Source organism: Eleutherodactylus coqui, chromosome 13 (genome assembly GCF_035609145.1).
Source record: "Eleutherodactylus coqui strain aEleCoq1 chromosome 13, aEleCoq1.hap1, whole genome shotgun sequence".
Classification (NCBI taxonomy): Eukaryota; Metazoa; Chordata; class Amphibia; order Anura; family Eleutherodactylidae; genus Eleutherodactylus; species Eleutherodactylus coqui.
In genome coordinates, this window is record NC_089849.1 from 39,973,443 (window position 1) to 39,993,783 (window position 20,341).

Below are 20,341 nucleotides of genomic sequence, written 5' to 3' on the forward strand. Positions count from 1 at the left end.
TCTTCCATAGAAGTCACTGGCAACTCTTTTGTCCATTGTGTCTATTACCAATGAGACTGCTATAAAGCATATATATCTAAATGCTGTTAACTGTGGCTCTGGCAAGATGGCTACTCCCATAGTCATGTACAAACAACAGAGTAAAAAAGTCTAAAATCAGAAAATAAAAACAGATTAAAACAATCTAGTAGAGATGAGCAAGTATACTCGCTAAGGCAAACTACTCGAGCGAGTAGTGCCTTAGTCGAGTATCTCCCCGCTCGTGTCTAAAGATTCGGCTGCCGGCGCGGGTGACAGGTGAGTTGCAGCGGTGAGCAGGGGGGGGGGGAGAGGGATCTCCCCTCCGTTCCTCCCCGCTCTCCCCCGCCGCTTCCCGCCCACCGCCGACAGCCCAATCTTTAGACACGAGCGGGCAGATACTCGACTAAGGCACTACTCGCTCATCTCTACAATCTAGCCTTCATAAGTAAAAAATATATATATTAGTGATACATTCCGTTTAGAGGGTAAGTCTACAGTAGTTTCAGGGTAGATATAATCAAATTTCATCAGACAAACTAATACGGACCATATATTTAAGATATGAGGATTATCAGAGCACTCAATCATCCCTTCCTATGTAGCATACCCTTGAACTAGAACTGCCAGTGAAGTTAGCAGGTAATTAATCCCAAGTTATTTTGCACTTTGTCATGTTATATGATACTGCTTTGTGTACAGTAATGTATGTGATAAATAACATTTACTTTATTGCAGTGCCAGTCTTAGCAGAGATGACACCCTGTACACATTTTTTCAGTGCTGCCCCCTCTGGCTATAAAACGAAAATGATATGTATTGCACTGATAGACAGTCTACCTCTATTCCAGTTGTCCAGAAAGCAGCAATATAGCAGAAATCCCACACAAGAACAGCTCAGTGACCAAATACTGTACCAGAACCAAGCTCATAGCATAAATACAGTACCAGAAGCAAGCTCAGCGCATATGTACAGCTCCAGAATTCAGCTCAATACATAAATACAACACCAGAACCAAGCTGATAACATAAATACAGCATCAGAACCAAGCCCATAACATGAATATATCCCCAGAAGCAAGGGCATAACTTAAATAAAACACAAGAACCAAATTCATAACATAAATACAACACCAAAACTGAGCTCATAAGACAAATACAGCTCAAGTTCCAAGTCCAGTACATAAATACAACACCAGAACCAAGCTCATAACGAAAATATAACCCCAGAACCAAGCTCATAACAGAAATACAGTAGCAGAACTAAGTAAGCATGTTACAGGGGCCCCAATGGGCTTATAGCGGCACCTTGGAACATCAGAGGGGAGGAGACGGAGCTAGGAGGAGTATTATTCATGTAGCTTCACAAGGCACTGTGGCATGAAGGAAGATGATCATTTGGCAGAGTAGACGTAGGGGAAGAATTGCCTCCAGTTTTCATCTACCTGGTGCACCCCTACAAGCTGCTGGCCAATGTCACATTAGTTACACATAGCAAGGGCCATGCTTTATTGCAGGCATCATAATGTCATTTATATGTGCATTGCTGAATCTTTGTGTCTTGTCATCTAAGGTGATGTCGCTGTGCGCGTAGGAAAGCTTGGGTCAGAAATCATGTGTGCAGCACATGTGGATGCTGTAATATGGCACTGCACAGGTTGCGTCTTAGGAGGGGGGGAAATGATAGCCCGGAGGCACTTACAACACATTGGAGGTCAGCTAGTAGGGAGCATAATCAACTTAAAAGGAATAACCAAACTCACAAAGCAGAAAGGGAGCTGGCAAAACCAACTGCGACACAAAGTCCACAAATGTCCACCAGAAAAAAACAAAAAAATAAATAGTCTCGCCGTTCAACATTCAAAATAATGGTTACACAAACAACAGCACCAAACGGGAAGGTCTTCTTATTTCACTCAAAGTAGATGCAAATATGCTGATAACTCAGGATACACTGTACTACCGAGAGTGCAGAAACAGACTTCCATTAAGGCTTCCAAACTTGATGTCAGACCACAAGATCCACTAATGAGGGCTCCACCTGGAGAGTGCGCCCACCCGTCGGAATGTTTAATATAGCAGTGTGGAAAGGTCAAAGCTGTAGATGACCAAAACAGCCAAACATAGCGTAAAACTGTAAAAGCTAAAAACTCCCTCTAAAGAAGTTAGAGGGAGTTTTTGCAGCTGATATATGGGGCCTTCGGAGGTCCCACACCCTTTACCACAGGGTGAGGAGAATCGGTTCAGGACTCTTGAGGGACGGCTTTGTTAGCAAACAAGAAAAAGGTGAGTGAGAAATCGCACACTTGTTGGAGTTAGAAAACAAGTGAATGTCGGCTCGTGTAAACAAGCAGTTGTTCATCTTTGAATGCTGGTCTGTTTGCAGTGAATGGTGGCCGGTGGCCGGAAGAGATCTCCAGCCCGCTGCGCCTCCATTCACAGAACAACTACCGCTGCACACAGGAGCCGAGCGATAGTCGGTGGAACAGCTGTTGGGTGCTAATGTGCCCGACAGTAGCCCCATCTAAGGATGCCTTAATACCTTGACTTTCCAGAACACATCCAATATCACATTATTCATATCTTCATGGGATCTGATGCAGAACAAAATAAAAAAATAAGCTGAAACAGCTGAGATATCAGAAAATAGTGACACCAGTGACCTGGACTGTGTGTGAAGCTGAGGATTTTAGATGGAGACACTTGTCCTATGGATCATGGCCTAATGCTAATGATGAGTGAGTTTAAAGCTTAGGTTAAAGTCAGACGTTTGGTTAAAGTGCAACTGCATTCCCTGGCCTAGCAGATATTTACCTGTTGATTTTGGAAGTTGAGGAAGTTAGTGGCAGCACCCTCTGCTCTCTAGCAAATATTACACATAATCCCAGTAATTTTTCCCAGTTCCATGAATTTTGAAGTTCTTCAAATACACGTGAACATTTCATGGAAAGTGACACTTCCAAAAATAATGTGACTCAACTCAAATTTCTCAATGATTAAACTTTGCAACTTCTGAACTCTGAACAGCAAACTTTGCATTATCTATTAGATGGATGGATGGATGGGTGGATAGATAGATAGATAGATAGATAGATAGATAGATAGATAGATAGATAGATAGATAGATAGATAGATAGATAGATAGATAGATAGATAGATAGATAGATATGAGATAGATAGAAAGATAGATAGATGGATAGATAGATATATAGATAGATATGAGATAGATAGAAAGATATGAGATAGATGGATGGATAGATAGATAGATAGATAGATAGATAGATAGATAGATAGATAGATAGATAGATAGATATGAGATAGATAGAAAGATATGAGATAGATCGATAGATAGATATGAGATGGATAGATCGATAGATAGATAGATAGATATGAGATAGATAGATAGATAGATATGAGATAGACAGATAGATAGATAGATAGATATAGATAGATAGATAGGAGATAGATAGATAGGTAGATAGATAGATAGGAGATAGATAGATAGGAGATAGATAGATGGATGGATGGATAGATAGATAGATGGATAGATAGATATGAGATAGACAGATAGATAGGTAGATAGATATGAGATAGACAGATCGATAGATCGATAGATAGGAGATGGATAGATAGATGGATAGATATGAGATAGATAGATATGAGATAGATAGATAGATAGATAGATATGAGATATAAATAAATAAGTTAACCCTTTGTAATTACCTGGATTTCTGCATTAATTAGTAATAAAATGTGGTATAATTGTTATCAATAGATACAGTTTTGGAGGGGGTGCTGATAAGGACCTCGGCTTTGTGATTTTGCAATCTTCATTTGTTTTCCCATCAGTGAAAGTTACATAATTTGAAAGCTCAATCTTTCCTACACTGTGTGAACAACTTTTGGCAAGATTTTATGTACGATTCTTTTATTCTACAGGTTTGAAGACAACATGGGGGAGTCTGCAGCAGATTCAGAGCAGACCAGTAATGACATTCCTGTTTCTGTGGGGGATGTCGGCCAAAGACATTCACAGTGACCCGGTGTAAACATTAAGTGACAAGCGCCCTTTGTACTCTGCAGTGAAACATCGGGTTGCCAAATTTAAAATCAGCCACTTCATCACCAATGATGAAGACTATTCCAGGAGGCCTCCAGTGGCAACCATTCCAGAAACCATAGACATCATCCATGACATGATTCTGGAAGAACGGCAAATCTCTGCAAAGATGATAGCCGAGGCTCTGAACATTTTTAGAGAAACACTTGGGTCCATAATTCATGATCATCTGGACATGAAGGTATCTGCCAAAGCAGGTCCCAAAACGTTTGTCAGCAAATCGTGCCCTTGTGCCAGCCTCCCAGGAAATTCTGCAGCATTTTCAGCAGGATGCTGATACTTTCCTGTCTTGAAAGGAAATGATGGATGAGATGTGGGTTTTTATGTGTGATTCTACTAAAAAAAACTGGTCAAAAGAATAGAGACATTGTGATTTCCTGCATCCAAAGACGTTCAGAGCGCAGAAGTCATCATCTAAGATAATGGCATTCATCTTCTGGGATAAAGATAGAAGGTGGACTACCTTCCAAAGAGGTCTACTATCACAAGTTTGTATTACAATACTTTTGGATAAATTGAAGAATGCATTGATGTCAAAAAGGCATAGAAAGTAGAACTAAAATGTCACGTTTTTGCACTGTAATCACCCAGAGCAAACTGGTAGACCGAGGCTTTGAGGTCCTGATCCAGCACCCTCAGATTATCACCCACGCTCCTAAATTGAAGAAATACCTAAAGGGAACCAAAGTTGCCTCCATTTCTGATGCCCAACCAAAGGGATTCTATCTGGATGGGTTTAAGAAGTTGCAAAATCACAGTCAGAAGTGCATTGATATCCGAGGGGACTGTAGTCAAAGACTTATCAGCACCCCCTCATAACTAATAACACACAGACAGTTGGACCATTCATTTATTTAGCTTACTGAATAATCATCCACAGCACAGGGAGAAAAAGTAAGTGAACCTCTGTTTTAATGATTCCTCCAAGAACTGATTGGCAAAATATGTCTCAGTTAAATGGGCTGCTCAAGTTATAAAAAGTGGCTTATAATGAGTCCCCCCCACCACTACACCCCACTATAAAATAATCAGCTGATACTCACCTCTTCCTTGTTCTCTATTCATCCCCACCACTGGCTCCGCTCTCCCTGCTGACACCGCTTTACAGGCTGCAGGCAGCCCAAGCTCGTCTGCAAACATGCTGCCGCAGCCAATGGCAGCGCTCAGCGATCATTGCCCAGTGCTGTCATTAGCTGCAGCAGACAGGTTTACAGGATGTCACAGGCTGACTGCAGCCTGTAAACAACAACAGAGTGAAGACTGGAGCCAGTGGCAAGGGACGATCGGGGATCAGAGAAGAGGTGAGTATCAGCTGGTTGTTATTTTATAGCACAGAGGACTCATTAAAAGCCACTTTATATAACTGGGACAACCCCTTTAAAGAGATCAGATGTGTAAGTTTCACAGGTGCTTTGCCCATTAAATAAAGTCACACAAAGCCAGGTTATTGATGAATCTGTTATTCTCAAGAAAGATTGGTTAATGTGAACTGTGCCTTGATGCTAACAACTTTCAGAAGACGTAGTATAGAAATGCATGGGGATGCAAAATACTATAAAAGCATTTCTAAAGACCTGGCTGCATACCAATCCATGGTTAAACAAAATAATCCACAAATGTAGAAAATTCAGGACTGTTCTTCTATTCCTAAGAGTGTGCATCATGTTAAAATTCCTCCAAGCACATCAGGCAATTCTGAAATAAGAGGAGAGAGAACCCAAAGGTAACAGCAAAAGACCTACAAAAGACTCTACAATCTGCAAAAACCTCTGTTCATGTGTCCACGATCAGAAAAACACTGAACATGAATAGTGTTCATGGAAGGACACCATGACGGAAGCTGCTGCCCTCCAGAAACAAAACACTGCAGCCCATCTCAAGTTTGCTCATGTCTACCTGGATGATTTAAATTGCTTCTGTGAAAATGTTCTATTGAGAAAAGAGACAAAAGTGGAAGTTTTTAGCACAAATTCACAGCGCTGATTGGATTAGGTAAAAGAACGCTGCACACCAACACTAAAAGCTCATCCCAACTATGAAGCCTAGTGGAGGGAGCGTCATGGTTTGGAGCCTCTTTGCCGCCTCAGGTCCTTGACACCTTGTAGTCATTTGAGCGAACAATGAATTCTAACGTGGATCAAAACATTTTACAGGAGAAAGTAAGGGCAGCGTCCATGACCTCATGCTGAAGAGACATTGGATGGCACAATAACCCAAAGCACACAAGTAAATCAACTACAGAACGCTGAAAAAGAAGACTCATGACCTTAACCCTATGGAGATGCTGAAGAGGGCTGTGTACACAAGGCAACACTGAAATATCGATGAACTAAAAGACATTTACGGGGAGGAAGGGTCCAAAATTCCTCCTTAATGTGTAATTCATATTTGCAGCTACATATTTGGAGGTGATTGCTGCGAAGGGGGAATCTATAGGTTATTAAATTCAAGAGTTCACATACTTAATCCTGAAACTGTATCTATTTAAACATAGCAAATTAGATTAGACATGAATATCTTGGAAGCACGTGGTTTTAGATAAAGTAAATAAACAGTCTTTAGCATCTTTCATAGCCAGGACTCTGGAACGAGCAGCAACTTCCAGCAGTCACATAAAACATTAGCACACTGTGAATAACACGGAGCACATTAGGAGATTTTTCTCTGCTGACTTGTACCTTGTGAACCCCACTGATATTTTTCCAGCTCTGGTTATACTCAGTACAATGCGCCCTGACAAGATACTGTCTGTAATGCCTGGGTACGCTTAGTTCCTAATTATTACATCAACTTATGTGGTAACAATCTCACTCAGTACTAAAATGTTAAAGTCTAAGTAAACTTTTTCAAAACTTTTACCATGTCACAGTGACATGTCAGAAGTTTTGATCGATGGGAGTCCTGGTGCTAAGATTCCCACTGATTGCTAGAACGAACAGGCAGAAGTGCTTGGTGCCAAGTGCTGTGCCCATTATTGCGAGCATTGTAGAGACTCCATAGACTTTCTATGGAGCACATACACCATTCCAGACAGTGATGAAAACAGCTGAATGGGTGGAGTCAGAAGCGTAACTAGAACCTCTAGGGCACCAATGCAAAATCTGTAACAGGGCCCCTAACTAATATGTGCTATTGAAAATACTGGTGTTCTCTTATGTGATGAAGGGGCCTTTGGGCCCCTTAAATCTACAGAGCCCTGTAGCAACTGCTACTCCTGCAACCCATATAGTTACGCCCCTGGGTAGAGAGCTCAGATGAATGCTTCTGCCTGTTCATATAAGCATGGGGTGGGGATCTCAGCACCCAGGCTATCATCGATCAAAACTTCTGACATTGTCACTATGACATGACAAAAGTTTTGAAAAAGTGTAGTTATACTTTCAGTAAGCATCATAGCGGCTCAATAGTTCTGCAGTCTCACGCAGTCTAGATGTGGCAGAGCAAAATTTGTCTCCTTGGGCTAAGAATGTTTACCTGCAACGCTATCCTATGTAGTTCCTACAGTCGGGGCCAAAAGTTTTGAGACTAACACAAATTTTGGTTTTCACAAATTTGCTGCTTCTGTCTTTAGATCCTTCAGTCAGGTGTTTCTATGGTATACTGAAGTACAATTACAAGCATGTCATACGGTTTTAAACTTTTAGTAACAAATACATCAAGTTTAAACAAAGACTCAACAGTTACATCGTTGACCCTTTTTTTATCCCCAAGACTTCTGCAATTTGCCCCGACATGCTGGATATCAGATACTGGGACAAATCCTGACTGATGGCAACTAGAGATGAGCGAGCGTACTCGCTAAGGCAAATTACTCGAGTGAGTATTGAATCTTTTGGCACAAGCGGGCATGTACTCGAAAATGGCAATACTCGCTTGAGTAATTTGCCTTAGCGAGTGTGCTAGCTCATCTCTAATAGTAACCTATTCTTTCCTTATCAGTGCTCGGAGTTTATCACAATGTCTTTTTTTGTTTGTCCATCCGCCTTTTGGGGATTGACCACAGGTTTTCAATGGGATTGACATCTGGGGAGCTTCCTGGCCATGGACCCAAAAATTGAATGTTTTGTTCACAGAGACACGAAGTTATCACTTTTGCCTTGGTACATGGTGCTCCATCATGCTGGAGAAAGGATTCTTCATTACCAAATTGCTTCTTGATGGTTGGAAGGAGCGGCTCTAGGAGGATATTTAGTTCCCATTCTTTATTCATGGTGGTGTTCTTAGGCAAAAGTGTGAGTGGGCCCACTGCCTTGGATGAAAAGTAACATGAATGGTCTCAGGATGCCTTACTGTTGGCATGACACAGGACTCATGGTAGCGCTCACATTTGCTTCTCCGAACAATCATTCGTACTCGGGCGAAAAGATTCGGGGGGCGCCGTGGGTGAGTGGGGGGTTGCAGCGGGGAGCGGGGGGGAGAGGGAGAGAGAGGGCTCCCCCCTGTTCCCCGCTGCTACCCCCTGCTCCGCCACGCCTCCCCCCGCCCCCCGGCGCCCCCCGAATCTTTTCACCCGAGTACGGAAGTACTCGAAAATCGCGGTGCTTGATCGAGTAATTACTCGAAACGAGTATATTCACTCATCTCTAATCCCTACCCTTCAAGGTTCCACCAAACACCAGAGAGAGAAGCTCTGTGTCATACACCACCTCCTTAGGCACTGGAGTTTTACTTGACATGTTCCTTCTCTTTGTCCAACACCATAATGTTGTCCATAGGGCGATGGTCTCCAACGTCTCACTCCTCAGCTTTTGTAAAACAACTCACAGAAAACCCCAACAATCTGTGGCTCCTGGGGCATGCTAGGAGTTGTAGTCTCATAACGACTGTAAATTCACAAGTTGAAGATCACTGACCTTTCAGATCAAGGGACCTTTCACATGAGTGGAATATTTCGACAAGACACACTGAAAGAAGCAGCTTAATCTGCAGTTGCAGAATTCCACTGCAATACCCACATGTCTGCATGTGGATTTTAGTGTAGAATATTCCATGTCTTTCAGTGTGTCTTGTGGAAATATTCCACTGGTGTGAAAGGTCCCTTTGTGCAGTACAGATAGACAACTCAATTTGTTGGGCTACTGGTTGAAAGAGTATTAAAAGTAACACCTATGCAAAACCAAAAATCTGCTCACATCAGTTGTTACCAAGTGACCAATGGTTGTGGCACACCGGCTGCAACTAGGAAGTGAGTACAGGTTGACTTCACAGTGCCAGCCATGTGATTGCGGTGTCGATGCATGGGCCTGTGATTCAGCACCAGGCGCTGACATGTAAAGATCATCGGCTGGTGTGTGTTTTTATTGGTTGGCAGGGAGGTGTCTCCTCCAGCTAGCCAATCAACCTTTTATGTTGTACATTTATTCCGGCCCCTCCTCTCAGAGGGCACCAGTTATTCCTTGTCAGGGTGAAGTTCTGATCTGGTCCGTCCTCCTGGTGCCATCTTTTGTCAGATAAGTCCCTGATGTTATATTTATTTACTAGTACTATTGTGACTATTATTATATACATCTGTCAATTGTCACCCCCTTGTTACTCTCTATGGACATTCTATGTATCCCCCAAGTTTCGGATGTGGGGCCACCCTTGTCAGGGCGATTGCCCCACTTTTAGGCAACGTTTTCCTTATTAGTAAAATTGGGTGAGATTTCGCTTTCTCCATTGTTTAGTTCCATTATTAGAGTTTTTGTTCTACGGGTTTACAAATTGTGTGTACATTCGTCCTTTAGGACAACTATTATGTCCGATCCAGACAAGGTGTTTGGTGTCCGGCTTGGACTTAATACCAACTAGTAGGTGTATAAAGTTAGACATAGGTGGGTAAAAGATGCATTCAATCAATGTGTCATCCATCATGAGTCACTGTGATATATTTGGTGCATTGTTAAGACTGATTAAATGCAATAAAGAAAAATGTATAACGGCTCACCATAAGCTCACATCGCTGGTGAAAGTGTTGAATGTCCACATGAAGGTGCTTGGAGAAGACACTGAGCCGGTATTCAGGAAAAGATCCACATGTAACAGGAGATGGGAACTCCAGCACCGAATGAAAGCAGGTTATTTTATTTACACATAGTAAAAAACAAAACATAAAAACAGCGATACAATTACAGACACGTTTCAGCTACTACCATGATTTCCCCAAAACTTTATCTTATATTAATTTTTGCCCCAAAAAGAGACACTAGGTCTTATTTTCGGGGCATGTCTTATTACACTTATCTAGCAGGCTCAGTCCAGGTCCCTCCCGCTGCTCTCGGGAGCTCATATGTGCTAAGCTACGGCACTGATTGGCCAATTCATAAATCCCACCTCCACAACGTGTTGGCTGTGATTGGTTCTTCGATCGCTGCTCAGTCAATTAAAGCAGCACTCGATGAACCAATCACAGCCATCGCATTGGTTCATCGAGTGCTGCATTGATTGGCTGAACAGCGTTCAAGAACCAATGAGAGCCATCAATTCCTGGAGGTGGGATTTATGAATCCCATAACCAGAAAGTGATCTTCTGTGGGCAAACAAGGACAGCAGGGTGCATGGTAGAGCTCTGGACAGCAGCAGTAGGACCCTGACTGATCCTGCTAGGTAAGTAATACAGCTAAGGCTTATTTTCAGGGTAGAACTTATATTTCAAGCCTCCCTGAAAATTCTGAAAAATCCGGATAGGGCTTATTTTCAGGGTATGTCTTATTTTCAGGGAAACAGAGTATAAGCCTTAATCTAGTATAACAATAACGGATTGAGCGCTGGTGTATAAGAAGGAAATGACGTGGTAACAATGTTTCAGCAATGCTTCCTTTCATTCGCACACATGGAATAATTACTGTGAATAAAGTGAAAATTTATGAACAGTAATTAATATATAAATATTGTCGGATTGCAGATTTAATGCAGTTAAAAATTGAGTATTTTATGGGGTTTTTTTTAACTATGTCTAAAAAAAATAGTCAGCTTTTATTTGGTGCTGGAAATCCCATCTCCTGTTACGTGTGCATTTTTAGACTGCCCGCTCCAAGTTTACACTGTCTATTAGACAGGATTAGTAAATCCGCCTCAGAGTATTTGGCAACGCCATGACTTCTCCATTGGTGGTAGTGTCAGTAGTATCAGTTAACAACCATGTCAGGATCATTTTTGGCCTAGAGGGAAACCGATGTAAATACAGAGGAAAAAAATAGAAATGTTGTTTATATATGGGCCACATATGGAGCACATCCTCCCCGTCCAGCTGAGCGCCGTGCACTGCAAACCTTGTGATGATCTGTTTACTGACTTTTACTGTTGTGCATTGAAAGTCTTCAACAAATATTGAATTCCAAAGTACAAATAAGGTACAAACAGCGAAAAGATACTGAGAGTCCCACAGACTCCGGCTCAAGTATTCCGTGCGCACGGATAATAATCCCAGGGATTACACTAAACCTGAAGGTGCTGCTGTGAAATACGAAGGAGGTCTTCAAGTAATTACTGTTTGAGGAGACTCTCGAGTGTTAAACAGGTGCTACAATGCAGGATTCAACGGTGTTGGCTGACAGTCTGAAGCTTCATTCACATGAGCGTATATTGGTTGTACTTTCAGGCCCGGCCGATATACGCTGCCCATCTGATGCATCAGTTCAGGTGGGTGTATTCCCGTGGTGTAAAAACGCCCGGACGGCCAAGATAGCCCATACTGTGCGCATTTCGGCCGGGAAATTTTACATCGGCCAGGAAAGATAGTTCAGGAACTATCTTCTGACCAGAATACGGCGGTGGTTTCCATAGACTCCTATAGGAGCCTAAGGGAGCTGCAAGAGAAGGCAGAAGGGATGGAGTTTAGCAGCGTGTCTACTAAACTCCCTTCCCTCCTCCTCTCCTCCCCTTGCCAGCTGTTTGCAATAGGAGGGGGTGGGATGGGGCGGAAGCTAGTTGGTAAACTCCCACCCCAACTCGCCCCTTCCCATTGCTAGTAGCCGACAAGGGGCAGAAAGGGGGTGGAAGCTTAGCACACTAGCTCCCACCCCGTCCCGCCCCCTCCCCTTACTGAGAGATGGCGAGGGAGCGGAAAGGGGGCGGCAGTTGAGCAGAGCTAAATTGTCTCCCCCCACCTGATAGCAATCCAGGCTCGGCGTAAATGTGCCAGACCTGTGCTTTCTGAACGGGCACAAAAATGGCAGATTTGTGCGCCCATTCACGTGATTTTCAGTAGCGTTGTGGCCGTGACACAACTTGCCGAAAATCGCTACACTCGTGTGAAAGAGCCCTAAGGCTGTTTTTTTTTAACACGAATGTCAGTAAGACTTTCTAATGTTAAAAACGCATCGCACAAAAATCGCAAGTTTGTGTTTTGCGATTTTTGTGTGATGTGTTTTGCATTTAATTAAATACTATGGAGGCGTAACTAGAAGCTCTTGGGCCCCAACTCAAAATCTGTAGCAGGGCCCCTTACCTACCATGTGCTGTTTATAAAACTGGTGTCTTCTTATGGAATGGAGGGGCCTTTGGCTCCAGGGCTCCGTAATGACTGCTACCCCTGCACCCCCTATAGCTATGCCCCGGCTGCCTGTAGAGCAGATAGTTCCACACTCGGATTTTGAAAAAATAATTGAGAATTCTTGGTGCGGTTTCCACGCCGGAGTGCGAGGCAACGGCGTCTGGTGGCTGCATAGGGGTTTTACCCATTGAACTGGGCTAAATCTGCATGCAAATCCACATGAGAATCTTCAAAAAAACTCTGAGGTTCAGGTCTCAAAATGCACTCATGAGAAAGGGTTTGATTCTCTGTGTTTAATGTTCGCAGATTTTATGTACGCAAATTCATGCGCATGCAAAAAAATAGGGCCTGCTCTACCTTTTTGCATATTGCGCCTCAGAGGTCCCCATGGAAGTATGTTGGAGGTCTGCAAATACGTATGTAAATGCACAATACGCTGCGCAATTTTGGAAAACATGAAACACATCTGGAAAAATGTGTGCACAAAAAGTACAGTACGATCCCGCTCACTGTGCGAATGCATTGTGCTGTAGCATGTGCAATTGTACATACGGTTGTCTGAATAAGCCTAAGGCCGGCGGCACATCACGTTGTGAGACGCACAAATATGAACCCTGTTCTTTTGAATGGGGTCATGCATATGAACGATGTTTTCCTGCATGGCACTGCGAGGCGATGCAGGAAACAAATTGCAGCATGTTCTATCTTCCTGCGCAGTCTGGCATCACAGCACCCATTGTTTTCAATGGGGCCATTGGCAGCACCACACCACGTGCAAAGTGTCCGTGATGCGATATCTCAAACAATAGGAGAAACCTTGTGACCCTCTGCTGTCAGCCGTGGCGGAGGATCCCTGCATCCCCAAAGTGATGCGAGGCTGTTTTCACATGAAAACACCTTGCATCCTTGAGGATTTCACATGAATGGCGAGCGCGATATGATGGAATTCACGACCCCATATCACGCTCGCCCATGTGAAGTTAGCCTTAGTGTCTGTATAAAAGTCTAATTCCGCAACTATGACATTCTAGGCTCTGTGTTAACACCAAACCATGCTTCGTTTGATCCTGACTAGTGATGAGTGAACTTTTTGAAAAATTCAGTTCGGATGGTTCGCCAAACTTTTGCAAATAGTTTGGTTCAGTTCGAACTGAACTGGAAATTCATCAAAGCCCCTCAGAAGGGAGTATAACACTGTCTAAGAGCCATAAAAGCCCTGTTTAACACTGAGATAAACTTTGCGAAAAGCTCTATTCGGGTTCATGCCAAACCAAACTTTTTTGAAAAGTTCAACTAGAAACAGGATTCTACCGATTCGTTTAGCTCCACGCTAACCCTGACCAAACCCACCTTTACTCCACTGTCAGGGAGCTATAATGCAGCCCCAATCACTTGATTGCAGTTCCGTGTACACCGGGTGGCTGGAGGCGCTGCTGTACAGGCGAGATGCCAAAGGACATTTCGCCCAATCATTTTTGATAATTTTCACGATCAGCAGCAATAACTAGAACATACTTAAATGGGAATTAACCAAGGCCTTGGCAATGCACTAATAGGGGAAGTGACACATCTCACATCAAGCTAATTCTCCCCAAAGAAATAGATGATGTCTGCAGTGCAGTCCTGGCCTGTAAGAAGCTACGTGGAGGATCTGAATACCTTTGACAACAGCCAAGTTTCAGGAAGAGTTGACAGTACAGAAAAGGAAGCGGAGCAACCCGAAACAAGGAAAAGAGGCCACGTGGGCTGTATCCTTCGTAGGGGTGTGTAGGTTTAACTCTTAAAAGCAGAGAATTGTTCTGTATAGTAGGTGCAGCCAACCCCAAATGACCGTCATAAGCGTAAGGTTGGACGTGTGGACAACAAATGCTAAAAAGTTAAAAAGTTGGGTATAAGGCTTAACCTGGGAACATATAAGATTACACACTTCTCTGCGTATTGTATAACCAGCATATATACACGTTTCAAGGCTGACCAGCGCTTAAACTCTTCTGCAGGCTTAACTTCAGAGGACTAATCTTTGCCATTGACGTATGCCCCCAGCAGATACTGAGGAAGGGGCTTGGGAGCCTCGAAACGCGTGCATATGCTGGTTATAAACGGAGAAGTTAAGCGAATACACCGTTGTGTAATCTTCTATGTTCCCAGGTTGCGCCTTATACCCAAGTTTCGGAAAGTAAGACTTAAAAAAAAATCCAGCTCTGTGTTAACCCCGGTGCACCTCCTAACAATGCAAACCGCCAAATATGGACATTAACTGTATGGATTAAACAAAGAGATACTTACAAGTATTCACAGGACGCCTGAGCTGGAGGTATATGGTGGGCAGGCTAGCAGCAGAGCTAGGCACACGTTGGCATTTCATCTGTTTTACGTTGTAGCCATTGGTTAGAGGTACACAGTGCCACATGGCTGCAACTATCAGAAGTAGAGGCAAAGTTTGCATCTGTGTTCAACACTCATGGCTTAGGACAAGCATAATCAATGGCAGCTTCTCATGTCCCAGCATCAACCCTCTGCAGCCTATGGAATGTATTAAAGATTTCTATATCTAGCATTACAGGAGACCTACAGCAGAGCAGATATGTAGGCTTTCCTTTATCTTCAGTTTGCTGCCCTAACCCTGTAACCAAATTCCCTGGCCAATGGAGAGTGGCTTGTTAGCGCCCACCACATCCATCATCTTGCACATATGCCCCCCAACCATCCCCTAGCTATGCATTTGTACCAAAGACATATAGTAGACTGTCGGAGGGCAGCCCTACTGTCTCACCTGTATCATGGAGCATGTTTACATTAACTAATGGGTCAATGATGGAGCGAACGATCACATTCCTATCACAGGCCAGTATGAATGCGCCCACTTTACGAGACGGCAAAAATGATGGTTACCAGCACATCTTCAACAACCCGTGCGCAAGAATGATCACCTAATTGCATGTACAAATGATAGTTGCCGCTTGCAAAATGAAGAACGAGAGATAAACAATTTGCTAGAGTCCTTTCACACACAGGCAGAATACTGACGGGATGAGAAACAATCAACAATATAAATAAATCTTGCTATTTGTATAGCGTCAACTTATTTTGCAGCGTTTTCGAGTAATTTATTTATTACCCCCCACCAAGCTGGGTACTCATTTTACCGGCTTTGGAAGGATGGAATGCTGAGTCAACCTTGAGCCGGCTACCTGAACCATGTGGGGATTGAACTCGCAACCTATAGCAAACTGATCAGTGCCTGTTGGCTTTACATTTTACATGCCACAATTACTGGTTGGGCAAGCATTTCTTCAAACTGTTGTTGGAGGCTTGTTTACACAAGGGGATGCGCAGCCAATAGAGATGAGCGAACGTACTCGGTTTGGGCGTTTTTGCACTCGAGCACCACTTTTTCCGAGTAACTGACTACTCAGACGAAAGGATTCGGGGGGCGCTGGGGCGGGGGGCGGTGTGGTGAAGCGGGGGGTAGCAGTGGTGAGCTATCTCTCCCCTCCCCCCCCCCCCCCACTCCCCTCTGCAACCCCCTGCTCACCCCCGGCGCCCCCCGAATCTGAGTAGTCAGTTACTCGGAAAAAGCGGTGCTTGAGTGCAAAAACACCCGAACCGAGTACGCTCGCTCATCTCATTTTTGTTCCTGCATGTGACGAATAAAAAAAATGAGCATGTGTTATTAGATCACTGGGCGCTTTTAGGGCTTATTCTGATAACCGTATTTACGCAGGTATTTCCAGACATCTAAAAGTCGCACATAAAACACAACCCTACAAAGCTTTGGATTTCAATGGCTTCATACTAGTTATTCGTATAGCGCCAACTTATTCCACAGCGCTTTCAGGTAATTTATTTATTACCGCCCACCATGCTGGGTACTCATTTTACTGACCTCGGAAGGATGAGTTAACCTTGAGCCGGCTACCTGAACCTAGCGGGGATAGAACCTGCAACCTTCAGGTCGTGAACGAGAGCTTAGGACTGTTATTTCTGCTGCCTTATCACGTTGCACCACACGAGGCATTTAAACAAACATGTTTTTCCGTGCAGAAGAAATAGCACATAATCGATCTTTCTCGGTCCTCTTTAATTACAGACAAATATAAGTCAAGACCTGTGTTACGCAGGAAGCTCCCATAGACTTCTATGGCAGCTGGAAAAAAAGGGAGGGGGAGGGACTTACCCTGCGTACCACACAGTTCACCCTAATTAGGCATTAATTGTCAGTCATGCGTATGTATGGGCGAACGTATAAACGCATAGAGTCATGTGAAGGAGCTCTTACACTGGGCAATGTTTGGGAATGAGCATTTGACAATGCCTTTCATGTGATGTAGAAGGCTCTTAGGTGTATGTAGCTGTTATACAGAGTTCACACGACCGTATGAAGGAGCCCGCACTGTACTGGACTTTTTGCACCCCCTTCCATGATTTAGCCTAATGAGGTCCAGATGCGTTCTTTTTCCCATGGAATTACGAAGCATATTGAGCATTTGTGCCCTCCTCCATTGACTTCTATGGTGGCTTGGGCGCACAAAAATAGAGCATGTCGCAACAAAAATTCAGGCGCAAAATTGTTGAACGTGAAGGAACCATTGAAATCAATGGGTTATTATGTCAGCGGTTTGCGAAAGCGAAAACGCGCAAAAAATTGCCCGGGTGAAGGAGCCCTTAATGGGAAAACACACATAGTGTATGAGACCTCTCACATGCTCGGATTATTTCTGAAAAACACACGTAAAGATGCAGCTAAGTGCGGCTTCACGCGGACGTATTTGTGCGCATGTTTATGCCTGTAAAGTATGCGCACGCAATGCTCAGAGAATAGAACCCATTGATTTCAATAGTTCATTCTCATTCCCTTGTTTTGCACACGCATTTCTCTCGTGCGCCACGTAAAATAATCACGGAAAATAATTTGCGCACCCCGTCCACACAAAATCATGCGCTTAGCTTCACGTTAATTCGCTATGTTAATTAATAACACAAGGGGCTAATTAGGCTACTGCGCCGGTTCAAAACCTGGCGTGTGTGCGTCCGATACGAACGGGCCCACAGCACAAAAAAGTACAGTAAATAGCGTGGATGCGTTCATGAGAAGACGTGACAGCGCTCCATACAGAGCGCAGTCACGTCATCCTCTCACGAGCGTATCCACGCATATCTTGTGTGCCGAAGCCCTGGACATGGAGTCTACACAGATCACAAGCGAATCCCACGTTAAATCTGTGGCAAAAAAAACAAAACGCTGTATGAACACGACCGTACAAGATGATTGGCGAAAAGCCGGCACTGCGGATTGTAAAGTCACAGCAAAAGACAAATACAGGAATGCACAAAACAAAAAGTGAAGACACACGAATCATAAGATGCATGCAATATAATAATCAGGCACAGTCCACATCCATTAGTGACTACATAATGACTGGAATGTCCCACCGGAAAGTCAATCAACCGACAAACACAAAAAATACCCAAAGTACATAATATAAGCAATTCGATGTATAAAGAGGCAAAGTAAAAACCCTCTGCATCTATTGCCTCTATAGTAGAAGAAAAACGTTCATGGTCCACATAACATATGATAGTGGCTTCGCTACGGAAGTGGAGATGGGGCAGCATCAATGCCCTTGTAGGGATCAGATGCTGTAGACTCTACTGCAGCATGCAAGATAACCGAAACCATGCAGATCTCACATGATATGGAGGATACAGAACTGCTGATCCAATCTTGTAAGAAAAACTAAAACTGAACCTGTCTCTTTAATTCCACCTACCAAGAATTTCCATTTGACAGTAAATGTCGACATAATTTCATAGGTGATTGTCTTAGAGAAAAGAAATCCTTGGTGGACCAACAAGTCCATTGCCCGGTCCTCCATCCTGCCTCCATACACGACTTGTCATTTAATCCTATAACACTATATACAGATGTGGGGCTGGGATCAGGATCTTATAAAACACACTCAACTTTTCCATAATTAACCCTGCAAGGTACAAGGGACCCCTCTCCATAATTAACCCTGCAAGGTACAAGGGACCCCTCTCCATAATTAACCCTGCAAGGTACAAGGGAACCCCCTCCATAATTAACCCTGCAAGGTACAAGGGACCCCTCTCCATAATTAACCCTGCAAGGTACAAGGGACCCCCCTCCATAATTAGCCCTGCAAGGTACAAGGGACCCCCCTCCATAATTAACCCTGCAAGATAAAAAGGACCCCCCTCCATAATTAACCTTGCAAGGTACAAGGGACCCCCCTCCATAATTAACCTTGCAAGGTACAAGGGACCCCCCTCCATAATTAACCTTGCAAGGTACAAGGGACCCCCCTCCATAATTAACCCTGCAAGGTACAAGGGACCCCCCTCCATAATTAACTCTGCAAGGTATGAGAGACCCCCCCATATTCCCATCCATTCCCCTCCATCACATCCTAAATGGGTAACTGTACATTGCTATAAAATATCACCATACAAGCTAAAATCTGGTGCTAAAAGAGTTAAGAATTTGATTCAGTGGTATAGTTATATCCTGGAGGCATTTCCTGCCTTTGAAGTGGGAAAGACAATTGCAAGTTCCTTAAGACACAAGAGAAGTACAAGGTTGCATGAAGTTACTGTTGCCTTGTGGTTGTTATTTTGTTCTCACCTGCTGTTGGGAAAGTTCCCTGTATGGCTTCTATCTCCCCGATTTCAGTGCAGACCCCCTGTCCATGCATAAGGGTATGCAGGGGTTTTTCAGTACCTTTTGTTGGGTAACAGCGAAGCCCTGAGCCACATCGGGCAGTGTAGACCCCACATGGCATCCCTTTTTGCAGGGCGCAGGTGGCACAACAACCACACCCAGGTTCTCTCACCAGCTCCACGCACCCATCAGGGTCCAGACAACGAATAAGCTTCTCCTGTGAGCAAGGGGGGCACTGTATGACTTCATCAGCCACTCCAAGAGATGCCAAGGAGATCAGAATTAAGGCAAGGTGGCAGTGCCCAGGCATTGTGTTGTGTGTGACTAGCAAGTAAGGTTAAAAGGCGAATGTGGGGGTATAGTTGGGGCAGAGCTGGTTAAGAGTTAGCACCCAGAAACATGAAATGATGTAGTCTTAGCTGTGCTGCTCTCCATAGCAAGAATGAAGGGGACTGAGGTTTTACTGCACCGAGCAGATAGATGTGGACTTTATACTGGCTGTAAGCCACTCCTATCTCGAGTCCCACTGCTAGGAGAAAGGGGGAGAGTGCGAGGACTGGGATTGAGAGAGGGACAGCAAGAGATGTAGGAGTACTTAGAAGAGAAGGAGATAGAGGTGAAAGAAAACTAGCAGATGACATGTAATGCACTATAGACAGCACCTACAAGTATTCACCTTGCACCCCCGAACGTTCTTCTCCCAGGTTTTATTGTGTTTGGTCCAAAAAAATGGAAAGCAAAAACTTCTTAGCCCCCTTCATTTAGCAGCCGCAACGAAAGCCTGCAGGCTGTATAAGTAGGTCCTCATTAGCTTTGCACATGTAGACATATCCAGTAGACTAAAATCGAAGGCTGCAGAGATGCATAGGAATGGAATAGTCACTAGAATAGTCATGATATATGGTTTTAATATGTTTTATTGATTATATGTAAGTTTTGTGACTGTTCCTTTAATAGGGGAGAGATGCTGAAGGTAAGTGGTGGTAGAAAGGAGAAGGCACCATGTTGGAGTGGCACAGTAGGTTGCTAGATCTCTGACTCAGCAGCG

The 20,341-nt window shown here is 43.8% G+C and overlaps 1 protein-coding gene across 1 annotated transcript in view; it reads right to left on the bottom strand.

Annotated features, from left to right (window-relative positions):
• Nucleotides 1–19,740, bottom strand: part of IGFBP4 (insulin like growth factor binding protein 4) — a 48,654-nt gene extending 28,914 nt beyond the window's left edge. Inside the window, exon 1 of the mRNA XM_066587712.1 lies at nt 19,258–19,740. Within this exon, the coding sequence (XP_066443809.1) occupies nt 19,258–19,603 (346 nt within the window). The 5' untranslated portion in view covers nt 19,604–19,740. The remainder of the gene's footprint in view (nt 1–19,257) is intronic.
• Between the last annotated feature and the right edge of the window lie 601 nt (nt 19,741–20,341).